Source organism: Micromys minutus (assembly GCF_963924665.1).
Source record: "Micromys minutus genome assembly, chromosome: 2".
Lineage (NCBI taxonomy): Eukaryota > Metazoa > Chordata > Mammalia > Rodentia > Muridae > Micromys > Micromys minutus.
Window position 1 is genome coordinate 20,868,071 of NC_137971.1, and position 17,831 is coordinate 20,885,901.

Sequence of the window (17,831 nt, forward strand, 5' to 3'; positions counted from 1 at the left end):
ATTTTACTAGAAAAGAGTTCATGATGCATATGAGAATTGTATAGAACCCAACTGCATGGTAATTTGGCTGTTTCTGCCTCCAATTAATCCCCCTATTGAGTGAATTATTCAAATGGAAGACATTATTTTAGAACAGATCTTCTTATACCACAAATTACAGAACTTCTACATTATTGGTCATCAAAAAATTCTCAAAAAGCTTTTAGCAATTGTTTGGGAAAATTAACAACAATATCGACATTGGGTCTTGAGAATCTCTTGGGTCCCTGGCAGTTCAGTTTTTCTAATGGCTATTTCCAGTTCACTCTATCCCAAAGCTGTATGTCTAATTTGAAATTGGTGACCCTCTGTACATCTCCCCATCTCTTCCCATATCTTAACTGCCCACTTTTACTCTTCCATCTCTCTCTGAACTACCTCTCCCATTTTATTTCCTAGCAATTATTCTCTTCCCCCTACTGAGTAAGACTGTAGCATCTACACTTTAGATTTTTTTTTATCTTACCTAAAATTTGGTTTGTTTTCTTTTCAACTACAATGAAGTCAATGTTATCTGGTTAACAAATTTCCTTTCTGTTAACAGTATCTGTTTGGTTCATTCTCAAATTAACATATACAGAAATGTTGTTCAAATATATTGACTTTAAACATCTCTGACAAACATTTCAAAGTTCAACAAACCAGAACATGCTTGAAAAATGAAATAATATTTTTAAAAATTTTTACCTGTTTTTGTTTAATTAGGTAATAATCAATAAAGTCACGAGGGTTTGTAACATCCAATGATTTCTGGTGTTCTTTTATTTTCTCCATCAGGAAACTTTTTATATAATTAATATTTTTTGCTATTTTCTGATGACTTCCGGGACAATAGTCAATGAGTGAAGGGAAATTATTGCAGACCTACAATCACACCAAGAATTTATTTTGTTACTATGTGTTGCTTTAATTTTAGTTATGTGTGTGTGTGTGTGTGTGTGTGTGTGTGTTTGTGTGTGTGTGAATATGTGTTTGTCTATCTCTGTGTGTCATTGTCTGTGTTTGTGTATCTGTGTATGTGTGTGTGTGTGTGTGTGTTCGTCTACACATACACATGCATCCATGTGATAAATGTATGGCTTGCCTTAGAAGGCCAAACATGTCAGATCATATGAAGTTAGCAGTTGTGAGCCACCAGACATGGGTGTTGAAGATCAGACTCAGGTCTTTTTGAAGATAGGACATACTATTAATCACTGATAAATCTCTCCAGTCTTTGACTATAGGAATAATGTATTGTGTAGGGTGGAAATATATCCTATCATTCAAATGCTGATTTTCTTAATCCACTCTCTAGTTTTGAGGTTACATAGCATTGTAGTACTTACATTAAGAAGCTCCCATGTGAGGTTTCTGTAAACAAGGATCACCATTTATTCTCTGACTTTTCCATAAAAGCAGAAACACCATTAGCAAGGTTATAGAAAGTATAGAACTGGACTTTCCCATCCAAGGGATAAGGAAGAGAAAGGGAGAGGATTTAACATAAGGAAGAGATCTAGAGAGACATGAAAGCAGTATACATCTAAAGTCCAGAGTGTCACACCAATTCTAAGTCCAAATTCTTGAGAATTTTTCTGGTAGGCCGCCAGAATAGATTAGAGAATAATAGAAAATAATGCCCAGATTTTGTCTTTTAATTTGGAAATTATCTTGTTCTCTCAGTATCATTATTGGGGAAGTAGCTAAGATAACAAAACAGCCTCTGTGCTAATTTACTACATACATAAATAATAATATTCACTATATGTCTGCCAAAGAAATGTTTTAAATGGACAGACAGGAAGAAATCATACATCTAAAGTATATACAATGTTTAACTTGGGTTTACACATTCAGACATTAATCAAAATGGTGTTTAGTATAAGTAAATATGTATTTTTCTATGCATGGAATAATGTTATGCAATGTGATAGAACAAAATATTGGATGAAAAATTCCTGACAAATTGGTCAAAGATCATAAGGTTCCCACATTGATATGTTACAAATATAGTGTGATGTAAATTATTGTCACTTATAGTTTTCTGGTGATAAAAGAAGGGAACTGTTGAGTGATTTGATTTTCAGCAAGAAGGTATATTTAACTCCTGAAAACCAGCCTCAGCATCGAGTGAATATTCAGAAAAAAACGGGGCTCCTTAGGGCTTGGTATACAAATATACATCTTACCTCTAACAGGTTTCTCAGTGATTGTATAGTTATTAACTCGAGTTCAAGAGAGGCCAATTCAGGCTAGGACAACCATGTAAGGATATCTGTGCTTCACATAGCATATTCTCATTTCCACCCGTATCCTCATTACTAGGATTGTGACTCAAATCTCAAACTACTGAAAAAACTCTTGGTTTCAAGAGAGATTTCATTACCACTAATATTCATCCAACTATGAGAATATTACTTCTAAGCTAAAATATTCTTGCTCAGAAATATGTCGAACACTGCTTAATATTTAAGGAGAACAAGAATGTTGCACAGAAATATGTCTTGTGAAAGATTGGTCATACTTCTAGATGTAAATATGTACTTTATACCTAAAATTCTGTGTACATTAATGGGAATGTCAATGAATAGGGAGCCAGAATTGAGCCAAAATAGCCTCTGACCTTTACTTTTGCTATTTGCCTAACAAAGGGCGTCAGCTTCCCTTCCAGATATCCTTTCCATAATACATTGGTCAGAACCAAGTTGTCTTTTTTAATCTCATTTTTTGCTCATTCTGAATTTGATCTGTGATCATAAAGCACCATATGTGTCTTGACTTCACCTGTATCCATGAGGAGCTCAGAATCTTGACAATCTCATTTATTTTTTCCACCAAGATAAGTAAGTCCCTATCCTTATAATCAAAACGATTCTTGAAAATAATGGAGCAGATGATATTGCATGGAGCACAGCTCAGGATGAAGGTGGGGTCACAGGGTGAGCCTGAAGATTTAGAAAACAATTAGAAAAATAACATTAAAATGGACAAAGAACATACATTGCTTCTGTTAACACCTAAAAATTTTTTAGGAGTTTGAAACTATATCTTGCCTACATTTTTTCTAACAGCTCATTATTTGCTATATATAAAATTGACACATCATTTTGATCTTAAATTTGGGGTGAATTTCTGGGGGAAAACCAAGATTTTTAGGTTTGTAAACATTTTCCAAAATCATTGTTATCAAATTTCTATGCTGATATAATGCTTAAAATTTTGCATCACATTGATGTGTATAATCTTACATATTTAAAAATCATAGGGCGCACATCTATCAAACCACTTCAAAAGTTTTAGCTCTATTTTTTACTGACAGAAAACAAGCAAAAAGTATAATCATATAATTTCAGAAATTGAGAAAGTATATCTTATTGCACTGCCTATGTGCTATATGATTCTCAGAAAGAAATAGTAAAGTATATACCTGGAAGTTCTGTATTCACAATCAGTAAACCAAAACCACAATTTTTGATCCAAAGAAATTGGAAAAAGCAACACTGCAGGTGAGTTTACATATGAGAGGAAAAAATTGTTCCATTACAAATTATTAATTTATAACTAGCTTAATAATGACTATCTTCAGAAAGTATCTATATTTAAGGCATGTATCCCTCAACATGCTCAGATTTTGAAAGTGAGCCACGCATAGCTTTGTAATATTTGAGTTGTTTAAACTGGAAAATACAAATTGTGTGACAGCCAGCTAGAGAGTTGTCAGAAACTGTCATATGAACATCTCATGCTCTTATTCCAAACTACCATGAGAAATAAGTGTAGAGCTCCTTTAACAAGGTCACATCTTTTTCCAAATAAAATCTAGGCCATATCACATATATTTTGAGTATGTTCAGTACTGACATACTCATTTTATAATATGGAATTAGGATATGTTAATATAATGAAAATCATGTTTAAAAAAGATAAGGAATTCTTTTTAACGTCAGTAGACAGTAAAGGTAGCTTTAAGTCACATGCTGAAATAACACAACATTTTAGGCAAGCCTGATGTCTGACATGACAATCGTTACATTGATTATGACATATTAATAAAATGACCCATCATTACATTCTAAAATAAAATGTTCTCTTTCCTGCTTTGCTGTCATTTAAAATTAATATAATTAATATATGTGCATGACCACAATTGAATAAGAAGATAGAGGGTGGGTTAAAGGAAGGAAGGAAAAAAGAAGAAAAAAGAAAAGGAGGGAAGTATAAAAGGAGGAAGTGGGCATGAAAGATTAGGGTATGCAAGCACATAGTAACTCTGCTGAAAAAACAGAGATAAAATTAGATTCATCCTTGGATTTCACAAATGCAATTGGGAAAGAAAGGACTATTTATCCTGTTTTCTATTTTGCTTATAAAATTTTTCATTACTGTTTTTCCAACAATCTGTAACAAAAAAATTGTGGTTATGGATATATTATATCCATATATAATAAGACTGAAGTATAGAAGTTGAAAGGGTACACATGGGAAGACACGTGGCTCCAGCCACATATGTAGCAGAGAATGGTTGTGTTTTGCATCAATAGGAGGAGAAATCTTTGATCTAGTGAAGGCTCATTCCTTCAGTGTAGGCAAATTTCATGGCGATCAGGTGGCAGTGGGTGTTTGGGAGAGGGAACATCTTCATAGAAGAAAGGGAAGGGAGGAAGAGAGTGAGGGGAGGGGATAACATTTGAAATGTAAATACATAGAATATCTAATAAAATACTAAAAAATTAAAAAATTGCTCATTGTTACATAGGAAGATTGTACAACATCAAGAACAGTCAGTTTGTTCTCTGTGAATTTTTAAAATAGTGTTAAGTAAAATAAATTATATCTTACGTATTCTAGGGGGGGAAACAAAACCATGGTTATAGAGATTTCCTTTTTCCATTTTATCATTGAATGCAATGCATTTTGCCGAATGTCATGCCCTATTTGGATATTTTACTTATTTATATTTCAAATGTTATCCCCTTTCCTGCTTTCCCCTCCAGAAATCCCCATCCTAATTCCCTTCTCCTGATTCTGTGAGGGTATTCACCCAACCAGCTACCCATACCTGCTTCCCTGCCCTGTCTTTTTCTACACTGGGAAATTGAGCCTTCCCAGAACCAAGGGCCTCTTCTCCCACTGATGCCAAAAAGTTTATCCTCTGCTACATATGCAACTGGAGCCATGGATATTCCATGGGTACTCCATGGATAGTGGTTTAATCCTTGGAAGGGCTGAAGCTGGGGAGCTCTACTTGGTCGATATTGTTGCTCTTATGGGATTCAAACCACTTCAGCTCCTTCAGTCATTTCTCTAGCTCCTTGATTTAGGACCCTGTGCTCAGTCCAATGGTTGACTATGAGAATCATCCTCTGTATTTGTCAGACTCAGACAGAGCCTGTCAGGAGACAGATATATCAGGCTCCTCTAAGCAAGCACTTTTTGGCATTCTCAATAGTATCTGAAATTTGTTTTTGCATATGGACTGATACCCAGGTGAGGAAGTCTCTTGATGGCCTGTCCTCCAGGCTCAGATCCACACCTTGTCTCTGTATGTCCTACCTTCTAAGAAAAACTAAAGCATACATGTTATATCTTTTCTTCTTCTTGAGCTTCATTTGGTCTGTGAATTGTATCATGGGTATTCTGAGCTTTTATGCTAATATCCACTTATCAGGGAGTGCATACCTTGTGTATTTTGTGACTGAGTTACCTCACTCAGGATATCTACCAATCCTATACATTATCCTAAGAATTTTATAAAGTCTTTGTTTTGAATAGCTAAGTAGTACTCTATAGTGTGAGTGTTCATATTTAGTTTAAAAATGATTTAGTTAGAAAATATTTTTACATAATTTTCATTATGTGTAATCTTTACACACCAAGAAAACTTTAACTATTTCCATGTTATGTTTTGTATTACAAGAACTTTATGCTCATTTTAACTAGTAAGATTTCAATTCATACTATCAAACGTCTAAAAAATCCAATACGGACAAAAATATATTCATACAATTCATGCCAAAATGCCTTTAAAATTCGTGCATGTATCTTTGTTGTTTTAAAAAATAAAGTTGTAAGATAAAAAAAATATGACTTTATATTCCTCCCACAAAAAAAATATTTTCAAAGTTCCTCTGTGAATTTTAAAGATTTGGGGTTTCTTATGTGTTTTATTAGAACAATAGTCAAAATACTAAGTATCGAGGGTGCGGCCCATCTGCCACCCAGATCAGCAGCTCATATAGCTTTAAAAACTGGTGAGTAGGAGATATGGGCAGCAAGGGAGCAGAAAGATCTCTGCGGTGTGCACACAGTAAAAACACCCCCAGCCCTGACTGATCCAGGGACCAGGAACGCAACTTTGGAACTTATTTTTCTACCTGGCCGTGACTTCAGGGCGCAGAACAGGGCTCGGCCAATCTGACACCTGGACCAGTGGAGATCCAAGGACACAGACCAAATAAAAGAGAAAGCAAGAACATATCACTGACAACAAAATGGCAAGAGGAAAGTGAAAGAGTATGTCCCAAGGAAACCAAGACAAACTAGCAATACCAGAACCCAGCTCTCCCATAACAGCAAACATTGGAATGCCAAACACTCCAGGAAAAGAAGACTCAGACCTGAAATCATACCTCAAGATTCTGATAGAGATACATAAACAAGAAAGGGAGGAAAAGCAAAAAGATTCTGAAGCTTTTAAAGAGGAAACAAGAAAAACACTCAACGAACTCAAAGAACTAGAGGAAAACAGAACCAAAGAGATGAAGGAATGGAAGAGGAAATTTAAAACGGAAATTGACACAATAAAGAAAACACTAAAAGAGATAACCCTAGAGGTAGAACACCTTAAAAAGAAATCAGGAGTCACATAAGCAAGCATTTCCAATAGACTACAAGAGAAGGAAGAGAGAATCTCGGGTGCAGAAGACAACATTGTAAACATAGACAAAACAGCCAGAGAAGATACAAACAACAAAAAGCTCCTAACCCAAAATGTCCAGGAAATCCAGGACACAATGAGTAGATGGAACCTAAGGATAAAAGAAATAGAAGAGGGAGAAGAGTATCAACTAAGAGGCACAGTAAATATCTTCAACAAAATCGTAAAAGAAAAGTTCCCTACCCTCAAGAATGAGATGACCAGGAGCATAAAAGAAGCCTTCAGAACTCCAAATAGGATGGACCAGAAAAGAAATACCTCCCGACACATAACAGTCAAAACACCAAGTGCCCAAAGCAAAGAAAGAATACTAAAAGCAGTATGGGGATAAGGTCAGGTAAACATATAAAGGCAGGCCAACCAGAATCACACCCGATTTCTCAACAGAGACTATGAAAGCTAGAAGAGCCTGGACAGACATCATGCACACCCTAAGAGAACACAAGTGCCAGCCCAATCTGCTATACCAGCAAAACTATCAATCACCATAGATGGAGAGATGAAGATATTTGAAGACAAATCTAAATTTATACAATATCTTACCAAAAACCCAGCACTACAACTTATTTTAGGTGAAAAACCTAATAAAAAGAGGGGAACTACATCCTAGTAAAAACAAGAAAACTCCTAAGCAAGAAAACCAAAAGAAGATAAAGACACAGACAAAACTCAACCTACAAAAACAATAATAGCAGGAAACAGAAACCACTATTCCTTGATATCAATCAACATAAATGGACTCAACTTCCCAATAAAGAGACATAGGCTATCAGTCTGGATACATAAGCAAAATCCAGCATTTTGCTGCATACAGGAAACTCATATCAGAGACAAACACAGACACTATCTCAGAGTAAAAGGGTGAAAAAAAAACTTGCAAGCAAACAGTTCCAAGAAGCAAGCTGGAGTGGCTATTCTAATATTGAATAAATTAAATTTCCAACCAAAAGATATCAAAAAAGATAAAGAAGGAAACTTTTTTCTCATTACAGGGAAAATCTGCTAGGAGGAACTCTCAATCCTTGACATATGCTCCAAGTTGAAAAGCAGCTACATTCATAAAAGAAACCCTACTAAAGCTCAAGAAATACATTTCACCCCACATAATAATAGTGGGAGACTTTAACACCCCACTCTCACCAATGGACCGATCATGGAAACAGAAACTGAACAAGGACACTGCAAAACTAGCAGAGACTTCGAACCAACTAGAGTTAATAGATATCTACAGAACATATCATCCTAAAGTAAAAGGATACACCTTCTTCTCATCACCCCATGGCACCTTTTCAAAAATTGACCACATAATTGGACACAGAAGAAGCCTCAATCGATATAAGAAGATTGGAATACTCCCATGCATCCTCTCAGATCACCATGGTCTACAGCTGGTCTTTAACAACAACAAAGACAATAAAAGCCCACATGCACATGGAAACTAAACTATGCTCTACTAAATGATAGCAGGGTCAAAGAAGAAATAAAGAAAGAAATGAAGGATTTTCTAGAATTCAATGAAAATGAAAACTCAACATACCCAAACTTACGGGATTCAATAAAAGCAGTACTGACAGGAAACTTAGAGCCCTAAGTACTTCCAAAAAAAACTGGAGAGAGCTAACATCAGCAACCTGACAGCACAGCTAAAAGCCCTAGAACAAAAGGAAGCAGATATACCCAAGAAGAGTAGACGGCAAGATATAATCAAAATTAGGGCAGAAATAGTCCACATAGAAACAAAAAGAACCATTGAAAAAATCAACAAAACCAAGAGTTGGTTCTTTGGAAAAATCAACAAGATTGATAAACCCGTAGCGAGACCAACTAGAGGGCAAAGAGAGAATATCCATATTAACAAAATAAGAAAGGAATGTGGAGACATAACAACTGAAACTGAGGAAATTCAAGAAATCATCAGATCCTACTACAAAACCTTATACTCCACAAAATTGGAAAATTTGGAGGAAATGGATGAATTCCTAGACAGATACAAGATCCTAAAGTTAAACCAGGATCAAGTAAACCATCTAAATATTCCCATAACACCTAAAGAAATAGAAAAAGTCATCAAAACCCTCCCAACCAAAAAAAGCCCAGGTTCAGACAGGTTCAATGCAGAATTTTATAAGACATTTACTGCAAATATAAGACAAATACTATCCAAACAATTCCACAAGTTAGAATCAGATGGAATACTACCTAACTCATTTTTTGACCCTACAATAACCCTCATACCTAAACCACACAAAGAGGCTACAAGGAAAGAGAACTTCAGACCAATCTCACTTATGAACCTTGACACAAAAATACTCAACAAAATCCTTGCAAACCGAATCCAAGAACACATCAAAATGAGCATTCTTCATGCCCAAGTTGGCTTCATCACCATAATGCAAGGATGGTTTAATATAAGTAAATCCATCAATGTAATCCACAGTATAAACAAACTCAAAGAACAAAACCACATGGTCATCTCACTAGATGCTGAGAAAGCATTTGACAAAATCCAACACACCTTCATGTTAAAAGTCCTGGAAAGAACTGGAATTCAAAGTTCATATTTAATCATAATAAAAGCAATATACAGCAAACCAACAGCCAACATCAAACTTAACGGTGGGAAACTTGAAGCATTCCCACTAAAATCAGGGACTCGACAAGGCTGCCCAATCTCCCCCAACCTATTCAACATAGTACTGGAAGTCCTGGCTGGAGCAATTAGACAGCAAAAGGAGATCAAGGGGATACAAATCAGAAAGGAAGAGATAAAAATATCACTCTTTGCTGATGACATGATAGTGTACTTAAGTGACCCCAAAAATTCCACCAGAGAACTCCTACAGGTGATAAACTAGGTCAGCAATGTGGCTGGATACAAAATTAACTCAAACAAACTAGTAGCTTTCCTATACTCAAAGGACAAACATGTGGAGAAAAAAATTAGGGAAAACATATCCTTCACAATCGTCACAAAAACAATGAAATACCTTGGTGTGACTCTAACTAAGCAAGTGAAGGACCTGTATGAGAAGAACATCAAACCTCTAAAGAATGAAATTGAGGATGATATTAGAAAATGGAAGATCTCTCATGCCCATGGATTGGAAGGATCCACAATTTAAAAATGACCATCCTACCAAAAGCAATCTACAGATTTAATGCAGTCCCCATCAAAATTCCAACCCAGTTTTTCATTGAATTGGAAAGACTAATGTGCAATTTTCTCTGGAATAAAAGAAGACCTAGAATTGTGAAATCCATCCTCAACAACAAGGAAACATCTGCGGGAATCACTATCCCTGACCTCAAGCTATATTACAAGGCAATTGTGCTGAAAACTGCATGGTACTGGTACAGAAATAGGCATGTAGATCAATGGAATAGAATAGAAGATCTAGAAATGAGCCCTCAGGTATATTGTAACCTGATTTTTGACAAAGAAGCCATAAACTCTCATTGGAAAAAGAACAGCCTATTCAACAAATGATGCTGGTCCAACTGGTAATAACCATGCAAACGCATGAAAATAGACCCTTTTCTATCTCCTTGTACAAAGCTCAAGTGTAAGTGCATCAAAGACCACCACATTAACCAGATACACTGAAACTATTAGATGAGAAATTAGGGAAAACCTTTGAACACATAGGCACAGGAGAAAATTTTCTGAACAAAACACCAATGGCTGAAGCTCTAAGGTCAAAGATTAACAAATGGGGCTTAATGAGATTGCAAAGTTTCTGTAAGGCTAAGGACATTGTCAAGAAAACAAAATTGCAGCCAACAGAATGGGAAAAGATCTTTACCAACTCCACATCAGATAGAGGCCTAATATCCAAGGTATACAAAGAACTCAAAAAGCTAGACAAAAGACAATCAAACAACCCTATAAAAATGGGTTACAGAGGTAAAGAAAACAATGTCAGCTGAGGAATATCGAATTTCTGAGAAACATCTGAGGATGTGCTTGACATCCTTAGCCATCAGGGAAATGCAAATCAAAACAACCCTGAGATTCCACCTCACACCAGCCAGATTGGCCAAGATCTAAAACTCAAATGAAAACAGATGCTGGAAAAGTCGTGAGATAATCTATTGAGATAACAATAATGCCTTAATACCAGCAATTCACCCATGTAATCTACCATATTAACAATCAAAAAGAAAAAAAATTACATGGTCATCTCACTAGATGCTGAGAAAGAATTTGACAAAATTTAAGACCTCTTCATGTTAAAAGTCTTGGAAAGAACAGGAATCCAAGGCCCATACCTAAACATAATAAAAGCAATATACAGGAAACCAAGAGACAACATCAAACGTAAAGGTGAAAAAATTGAAGCAATCCCACTAAAATCAGGGACTAGACATGGCTGCCCACTCTTCCCTCACCTATCTAACATAGTACTTGAAGTTCTGGCCAGAGCAATTAGACAGCAAAAGGAAATCAAAGGGATTCAAATTGTAAAGGAAGAAGTAAAAACATCACTGTTTGCAGATGACATGATAGTGTACATAAGTGACCCCACAAATTCCACCAGAGAACTTCTACAGCTGATAAACAAGTTTAGCAAAGTGGCTGAATAAAAAATTAACTCAAACTAATAACTATATTTTTTTCTTCTCCAAGGACAAACATGCTGCGAAAGAAATTAGGGAAAAGATACCCATCACAATAGTCACAACAATATGAAATACCTTGGTTCGACACTAACTAAGCAACTGAAGACATGTATGTCAAGAACTTCCAACCTCTAAACAAGGAATTCGTGAAAGATCTCAGAAAATGGAAAGATCTCATGTATTGGAGGAATCAACATTGTAAAAATGGCTAACTTACCAAAAGCAATCTACATATTCAGTGCAATCCCCATAAAATTCTAACCCAGTTCTTCATAGAGTTGGAAAGATCAATGTACAATTTCTTCTGAAATAACAATAGACCTAGAATACCGAAATACATACACATCAGCAAGAAAATATCTCCTGGAATCACATTCCCTGACCTCAAGGTACATTATATGGCAATTGTGCTAAAAACTGCTGGTAATGGTACAGAGATAGGAACGTGGATCAATGGAATAAAATAGAAGATCAATAAATGAGCCCTCACTATATGATCATTTGAGTTTTGACAAAGGACGTATAAACATTCAATGGAAAAAAAACACCTTCTTCAACATTGGTGTTGGGCCAAGTAGCACTCATCATTGAGAAAAATAAAAATATATTCTTTCTTATCTCCTTGTACAAAGCTCAAGTGCAAATGGATCAAAGATCTCCACATTTAACTAGGTGCACTGAAGCTTTTAGAAGAGATAGTAGGGAAAACATTAAAACACATGGGCACATTAGAAAATTTCCTGAACAGAACACCAGTGGCTTATGCTCTAAGGTCAGACATCAATACACAGGCCTTAATGAGGTTGCTATGCTTCTGTAAGGCAAGACATTGAAATGGAAACAAAATGGCAGCCAACAGATTGGAAAAAGATCTTTACCAACACCTCATCTGATAGAACCCTAGTATTCAAGGTATACAAAGAACTCAAGAAGTTAGACACCCGAGAATCAAGCAACCCCATTAAAAAAAGTGGTGTACAGAGGTAAACAAAGAATTCTCCATTGAGGAATATTGAATGGCTGAGAAACATCTAAAGATGTGCTTGATATCATTAGCCATCAGGAAAATGCATATCAAACAACCCTGAGATTCCACATCACACCAGTCTGAAAGGCTAAGATCAAAGTCTCAGATTACAGCAGATACTGAGCAGTGTGCAGAAAAAAGGAACACTCCTCCACTCTACATGTGGTTATAACCTGGAACAACCACTTTACAAACCAGTCTGGAACTTCCTTAGAAAATTGGACATAGTCCTTCCTGAAGATCCCATTTTCCATTCCTGGGCATATACCGCAGAGATGCTCAAACATGCAACAAAGACACATGCACCATAAGGTTCATAGCAACCCTATTTATAATAGCCAGAAGTTGGAATTTATAATAGCCAGAAGCTGGAAGGAACCCAGATGTCCTTCAGAAGAGGAATGGATACAAAAATTGTGGTACATATACACAATGGAATACTACTCAGCCACCAGAAACAATGACTTAACCAAATTCTTAAGAAAATGGCTGCATCTAGAGAAGATCATCCTGAGTGACATAACCCAGTCACAAAAGAACAGACATAATATGTAGTCACTGATAGTGGGATGCTAACACCAGAGGCTTGCACTCCCCCAGAAACAACTCACAGACTGTATGAAGTCCAAGAAATAAAGAAAACAAAAATATACATATATTCACAAAACAAAAAGACTTTGACTATTTCCATGTTGCGTTTTGTTTTGCATGTACTTTACGCTTATTGCAACTAGTAGGTTTTCAATGCATACTGTCAAGCCCTTGAAAAAAATCAAGTACTGACTAAAAAACATATTCACATGGTTTTATGTAAAATTTATTTTAATGTCTGAAAAAACAGTACTGACAAAAATGTTTAATTTTAAGCAAAAAATGTTTAAAATCTTTACATTTATCTTTGTTTTACAAAATAAAGTCGTTTAAAAAAAAGAAGTTGGAAAGAACCCAGATAACCTTCAGTAGATGAATGCATAAAAAATTGGTACATTTCTACAATGGAGTACTAATCAGTTATTAGGAACGATGACTTTATGAAATTCCTAAAAAAATGAATGCATTTAGAGAATATCATCCTGAGTGATGTAATCCAGTCACAAAAAAACAGACATAATATGCAGTCACTAATAATTGGTTAGTACACCAGAAAACTCTGAACACCCCAGAAACATCTCACAGGCCATATGAAACTCAAGAAAAACAAAGGCCAAAAATTAAAAAAAGTGAAAGCCTTAGTCCTTCTTAGGAATAAAAGAATATAGCATCCTCTCAGAGTGTGGTACACCTGGACTTTAAATCACTAATTATCCAAGAGCAAAGAATATAGCCTTGTGGCAATCTTTGGTATTCAAAGATTATTATGATTAATCGATACTCACCAAGAAAACTGTTTCTATGTTACGTTCTATCCTACATGTACATTATGCTTATGGTAACTAGTGTGATTTCAATGCATGATAACAAACCTCTAAAAGAATCAAATATTGACAAAAAATATTCATATAGTGTTGTGCTAAATTGCCTTTAAAATCTGTATATGCATTCCTCTTTTTAAAATAAATTTTTAAGATAGAAAAAAAGAAAAAAAGTATATGTGACAGGATGATCAATACTTGAGCAAGCCAAAGCCAGAATATATTCTAACATGGTGGTTGGGCATGATATACTGTATTTAGTGAAGAAGTTTTTCCAAATCATTACTTTCTGCAAGAGACAGATTCAATTTCCTTGAAAAGTAAGTATACGTGGCACCCCTTATTAAATATGTCTCATCTTACAGTAAATGGGGACCATCACAGAAAGCCACAATGTTGACACCAACAATTTTTTTGGGATAACAATTTCAACAAACACATCTAAATCACAACTGCATGCATAGCTCAAAGAACACGCAGACTTGAAGACAAAAAATTTTAAGAATAACAGTGTCAAAGAAATCTATTGTGAAAAATATTTTCCTAGAAATGTCTGCAAATTGGATTGGAAAAATGACTGAATCATTAAATGTGCTAATATGAGAAGATAAAATGTTCAGATGCTACCCTTAGATAGGGAGCTACATATGACTGCTTGGAAAGGACAATTACCCTATGCAAATGATGATCCCAATTGTTAATTTTATAAGTGTTTAAATGCCAATTACTGAATTTGACATCCACATAGTGGGTAAATTTAGACAGACAGCCATTTGGGAATCAGTGCTAAAAGACTCTGGCAAAGATGTTTCCAGAAACCTACAGGGGCTTCTGCTAAAGTCAGATTAGAGAAGATGCTCAGCAGAATTTTTTTTCTGAGAATAAGAAGGAAGCTTAATTCACTGCGACTGGCACTCTGTGTTGCCAGCACAAAGCAAAACACAAAACAAAACAAACAAACAAAGACTATGAACTCTTTTAACTCCCTGGTGGCAGAGAGAAAGAGAAGGGAAGATAAAATGCTCTCTCTCTCTCTCTCTCTCTCTCTCTCTCTCTCTCTCTCTCTCTCTCTCTCTCTGTCTCTCTCAGAATGGATGACACAAAAGTCAGAGTTTATCAACCTCAGAAATACAAATACGCATGCATATATACATACAGATATACACACATGCATACAGATTTATAAATATACACATATATATTCACATATAGAATGTTTAGAAAAAAGTTTCAAAAATCAGGCTCCAAGTCTTATATACATGCATACATAAATACACACAACTCCTGGACATAAGGAACAATGTTCCAACCCCCATTCACAAAAACTGTACACACACACACACACACACACACACACACACACACAAAGTTGGTGGATGGGATAAATAATGTTACATGCACACAATACCATACAGTATTCTTTCTTTTACAGCTAATATGTCCCAGCAAAATCTTCAAGCAGTATACAATTATAATGTGATTACATGTTAGTTTACTTCTTATGAATGACTATGAGGAAACAGTATGTTTCCCCACACCTTTAGAAAAAAGAACATTACATAGCACAGGTAAAGGGAACAAATTATTCTAAAAAAAACCAACATCGAGTCATAAGCATGGAACTTCTATAGATTAGGAAGTGGAAGGGAGCAAAAGAGCTTTTTTCAGGCTATTTCTTTTACTGCCAGGCTGAATTTGCTGTTACAAAGAAAGAAGTAATTATAATAGTATTTATCTTTAAAAGGAATCTTGTAAAACTCTTAATCACAAATCTAAATTTTATAAAAAAATTAGGAATATCTAACATGAATTCTCAAAATGCACAACTACTTATCGAAAATTTTAATAAATAATCTCAGGTAGCTGAGGGCAAAAATGGCTATAAAATATCAATTTTCACCAATGTAGCCTCAGTGAGAGTCACAACAGAGAGTACTACCAATATTCTTGTTTCCTAAACATAAAAGGTCCCTAGCTTAAGAAAGAGTCTATCTTTCTTAACTTTATATTGTTTCCTATGATTTTTATATCAGAGTTAAAAAAAAACTCAACCTAGCTTAACTAACAACTTTATTTTTTCCAACATTTTCTAAGTGTGGTAGTTATTGTTTGCAATTTAAATCTCTCAATTTTTTATAAGGTGGTGATAATATCATATTCTGCTCCAGCAGCCATGCCCAAAAGAGATCAAGCACTAATATTTTGATTGCTACCAAGAGTCCACATTGATGGACTGGAAGCCCCCTTAACGTTTTCATGTAACTCTTAGATTAAGAATTCAATCTTAATAAGAGCATAAAGCCCTCTGGTCACATGGTCCTCAGGGCTATGTCAGACAAGGGCTTGTAGATTTATGTTAAGGACATACATTATTGCACAGGACAGAGATAGATGGGGAAATGATGAGGAGGGGAAGTGAAGTCAGAAGGCAGAGGTTGTAATCAAGATGGAGCCTGAGAAGGAGGATCTATTTCCAGGTGGTTGTAATAGGTGATATGAATATGAGTATTTTTAAGAATTTTTGTAAGTCAGTTTATCTCATATATAAGTGCAGTTTGTCCATTAGTTATAATCTTATTGTGGAGAGGGTTTGTGGACTGAGAATTTAATACTTAAACCTGATTGGAAAGTTACCAGTTTTGTCATCATGTTTGTGACAAGCAGTAAAGAAAAGTGACAAGTGGGTTCAGGGTGGGTTTATTCACCCGGAACAGAAGGAACTGAGCAGGTTAAGTAAACCGCCTGTGAAAGGAATAGAGTGGAGACTTCAGCTTGCAGAACTTGTGACAGAGTCCATGCACTCGGTCTATACTGGCGAGGCATCCAAAAAGTTAAGCAAATTCATTGTAATATTTAGTGCAACACAGGCCCACCTATATAGCTGTGGTAACTGGTGGGCTTCATTACATAAGTTCTAAAGCCATTGGTCCTTCCTCCTGCATGGCAGAGATGCTCTGCCTTGAAATCATATATAACAAACCCAACAAGAAATACCTTTGGCTAATATAGCATTTATGTCAGCATAAATTGAATTTCATGAACATAGAGTTGGGTAGATAAGAGAGTAGGGGTGATCACAATCAAAATACATACAAGATTTTCAAAGTAGTAATATTTTTTAAACAATTAACTACTTATTTTATATCATGGTATAACAGACACAATAATTAATGAAAGTTCTTTATTCTCTGCTATAAAATGGTAACTATGAAGCACAGCATTGATACATAATAATATAAATATGGACCCAGGAATCTATAATACTCAATGAATGTAGTAAAACCTATGCAGCTCAAGAAAATGGAAACAAATATCCCCGGTCATCTTTATATGTAGGATTTCTTCTCTGGTAAAATGATCCACAGTTGGAAAACTACATTTGTGCTAAGGAGAATGCATTACTTTAACTCAGTAAAATCTACCATATATTATTATTTGTGGTTAAAAAAATGAAAATGTTTTAGATAGAATATTCTCACCATGACTTAAGCATATACATCTAAATTAAGATGCTAATGTATGACTTGTATTTACCTTTGGTTTTCCTCAGTTCCTCCACAAGGCACTGTGCTTCCTCTTGAACACGGTCCTCAATATTTCGTTTCCCCATGCCCAAGTTCCGCATAGTTGCAAGTGAGAAGCGCCGTGTTTTTTTCCATCTGCTTCCATTGCTTAAAACAATGCCTAAAGAATTGAGAAGATACTAGAAATAGATGCTAAGATCATGTGAAAAATAACACCATACAGAGGTCCCACTGTACCTAATAACATAGCCTATCTCTTTCTTTAAATCTTATATCACCATAAACACTAT

The 17,831-nt window shown here is 35.4% G+C and overlaps 1 protein-coding gene across 4 annotated transcripts in view; it reads right to left on the minus strand.

Annotated features, from left to right (window-relative positions):
- The window catches only part of LOC308417120 (cytochrome P450 2C29), a gene marked incomplete at both ends in the record, with an annotated part of 338,086 nt that overhangs the window by 304,274 nt on the left and 15,981 nt on the right, over window positions 1-17,831 (minus strand). The window contains 3 exons of one of the 4 annotated variants that reach the window (XM_080912236.1): window positions 727-903; window positions 2,806-2,966; window positions 17,552-17,701. In XM_080912236.1, coding sequence (XP_080768362.1) covers window positions 727-903; window positions 2,806-2,966; window positions 17,552-17,701 — 488 coding nt within the window. The remainder of the gene's footprint in view (window positions 1-726; window positions 904-2,805; window positions 2,967-17,551; window positions 17,702-17,831) is intronic. The other 3 variants (XM_080912242.1, XM_080912244.1, XM_080912241.1) reach the window with 3 other exon arrangements.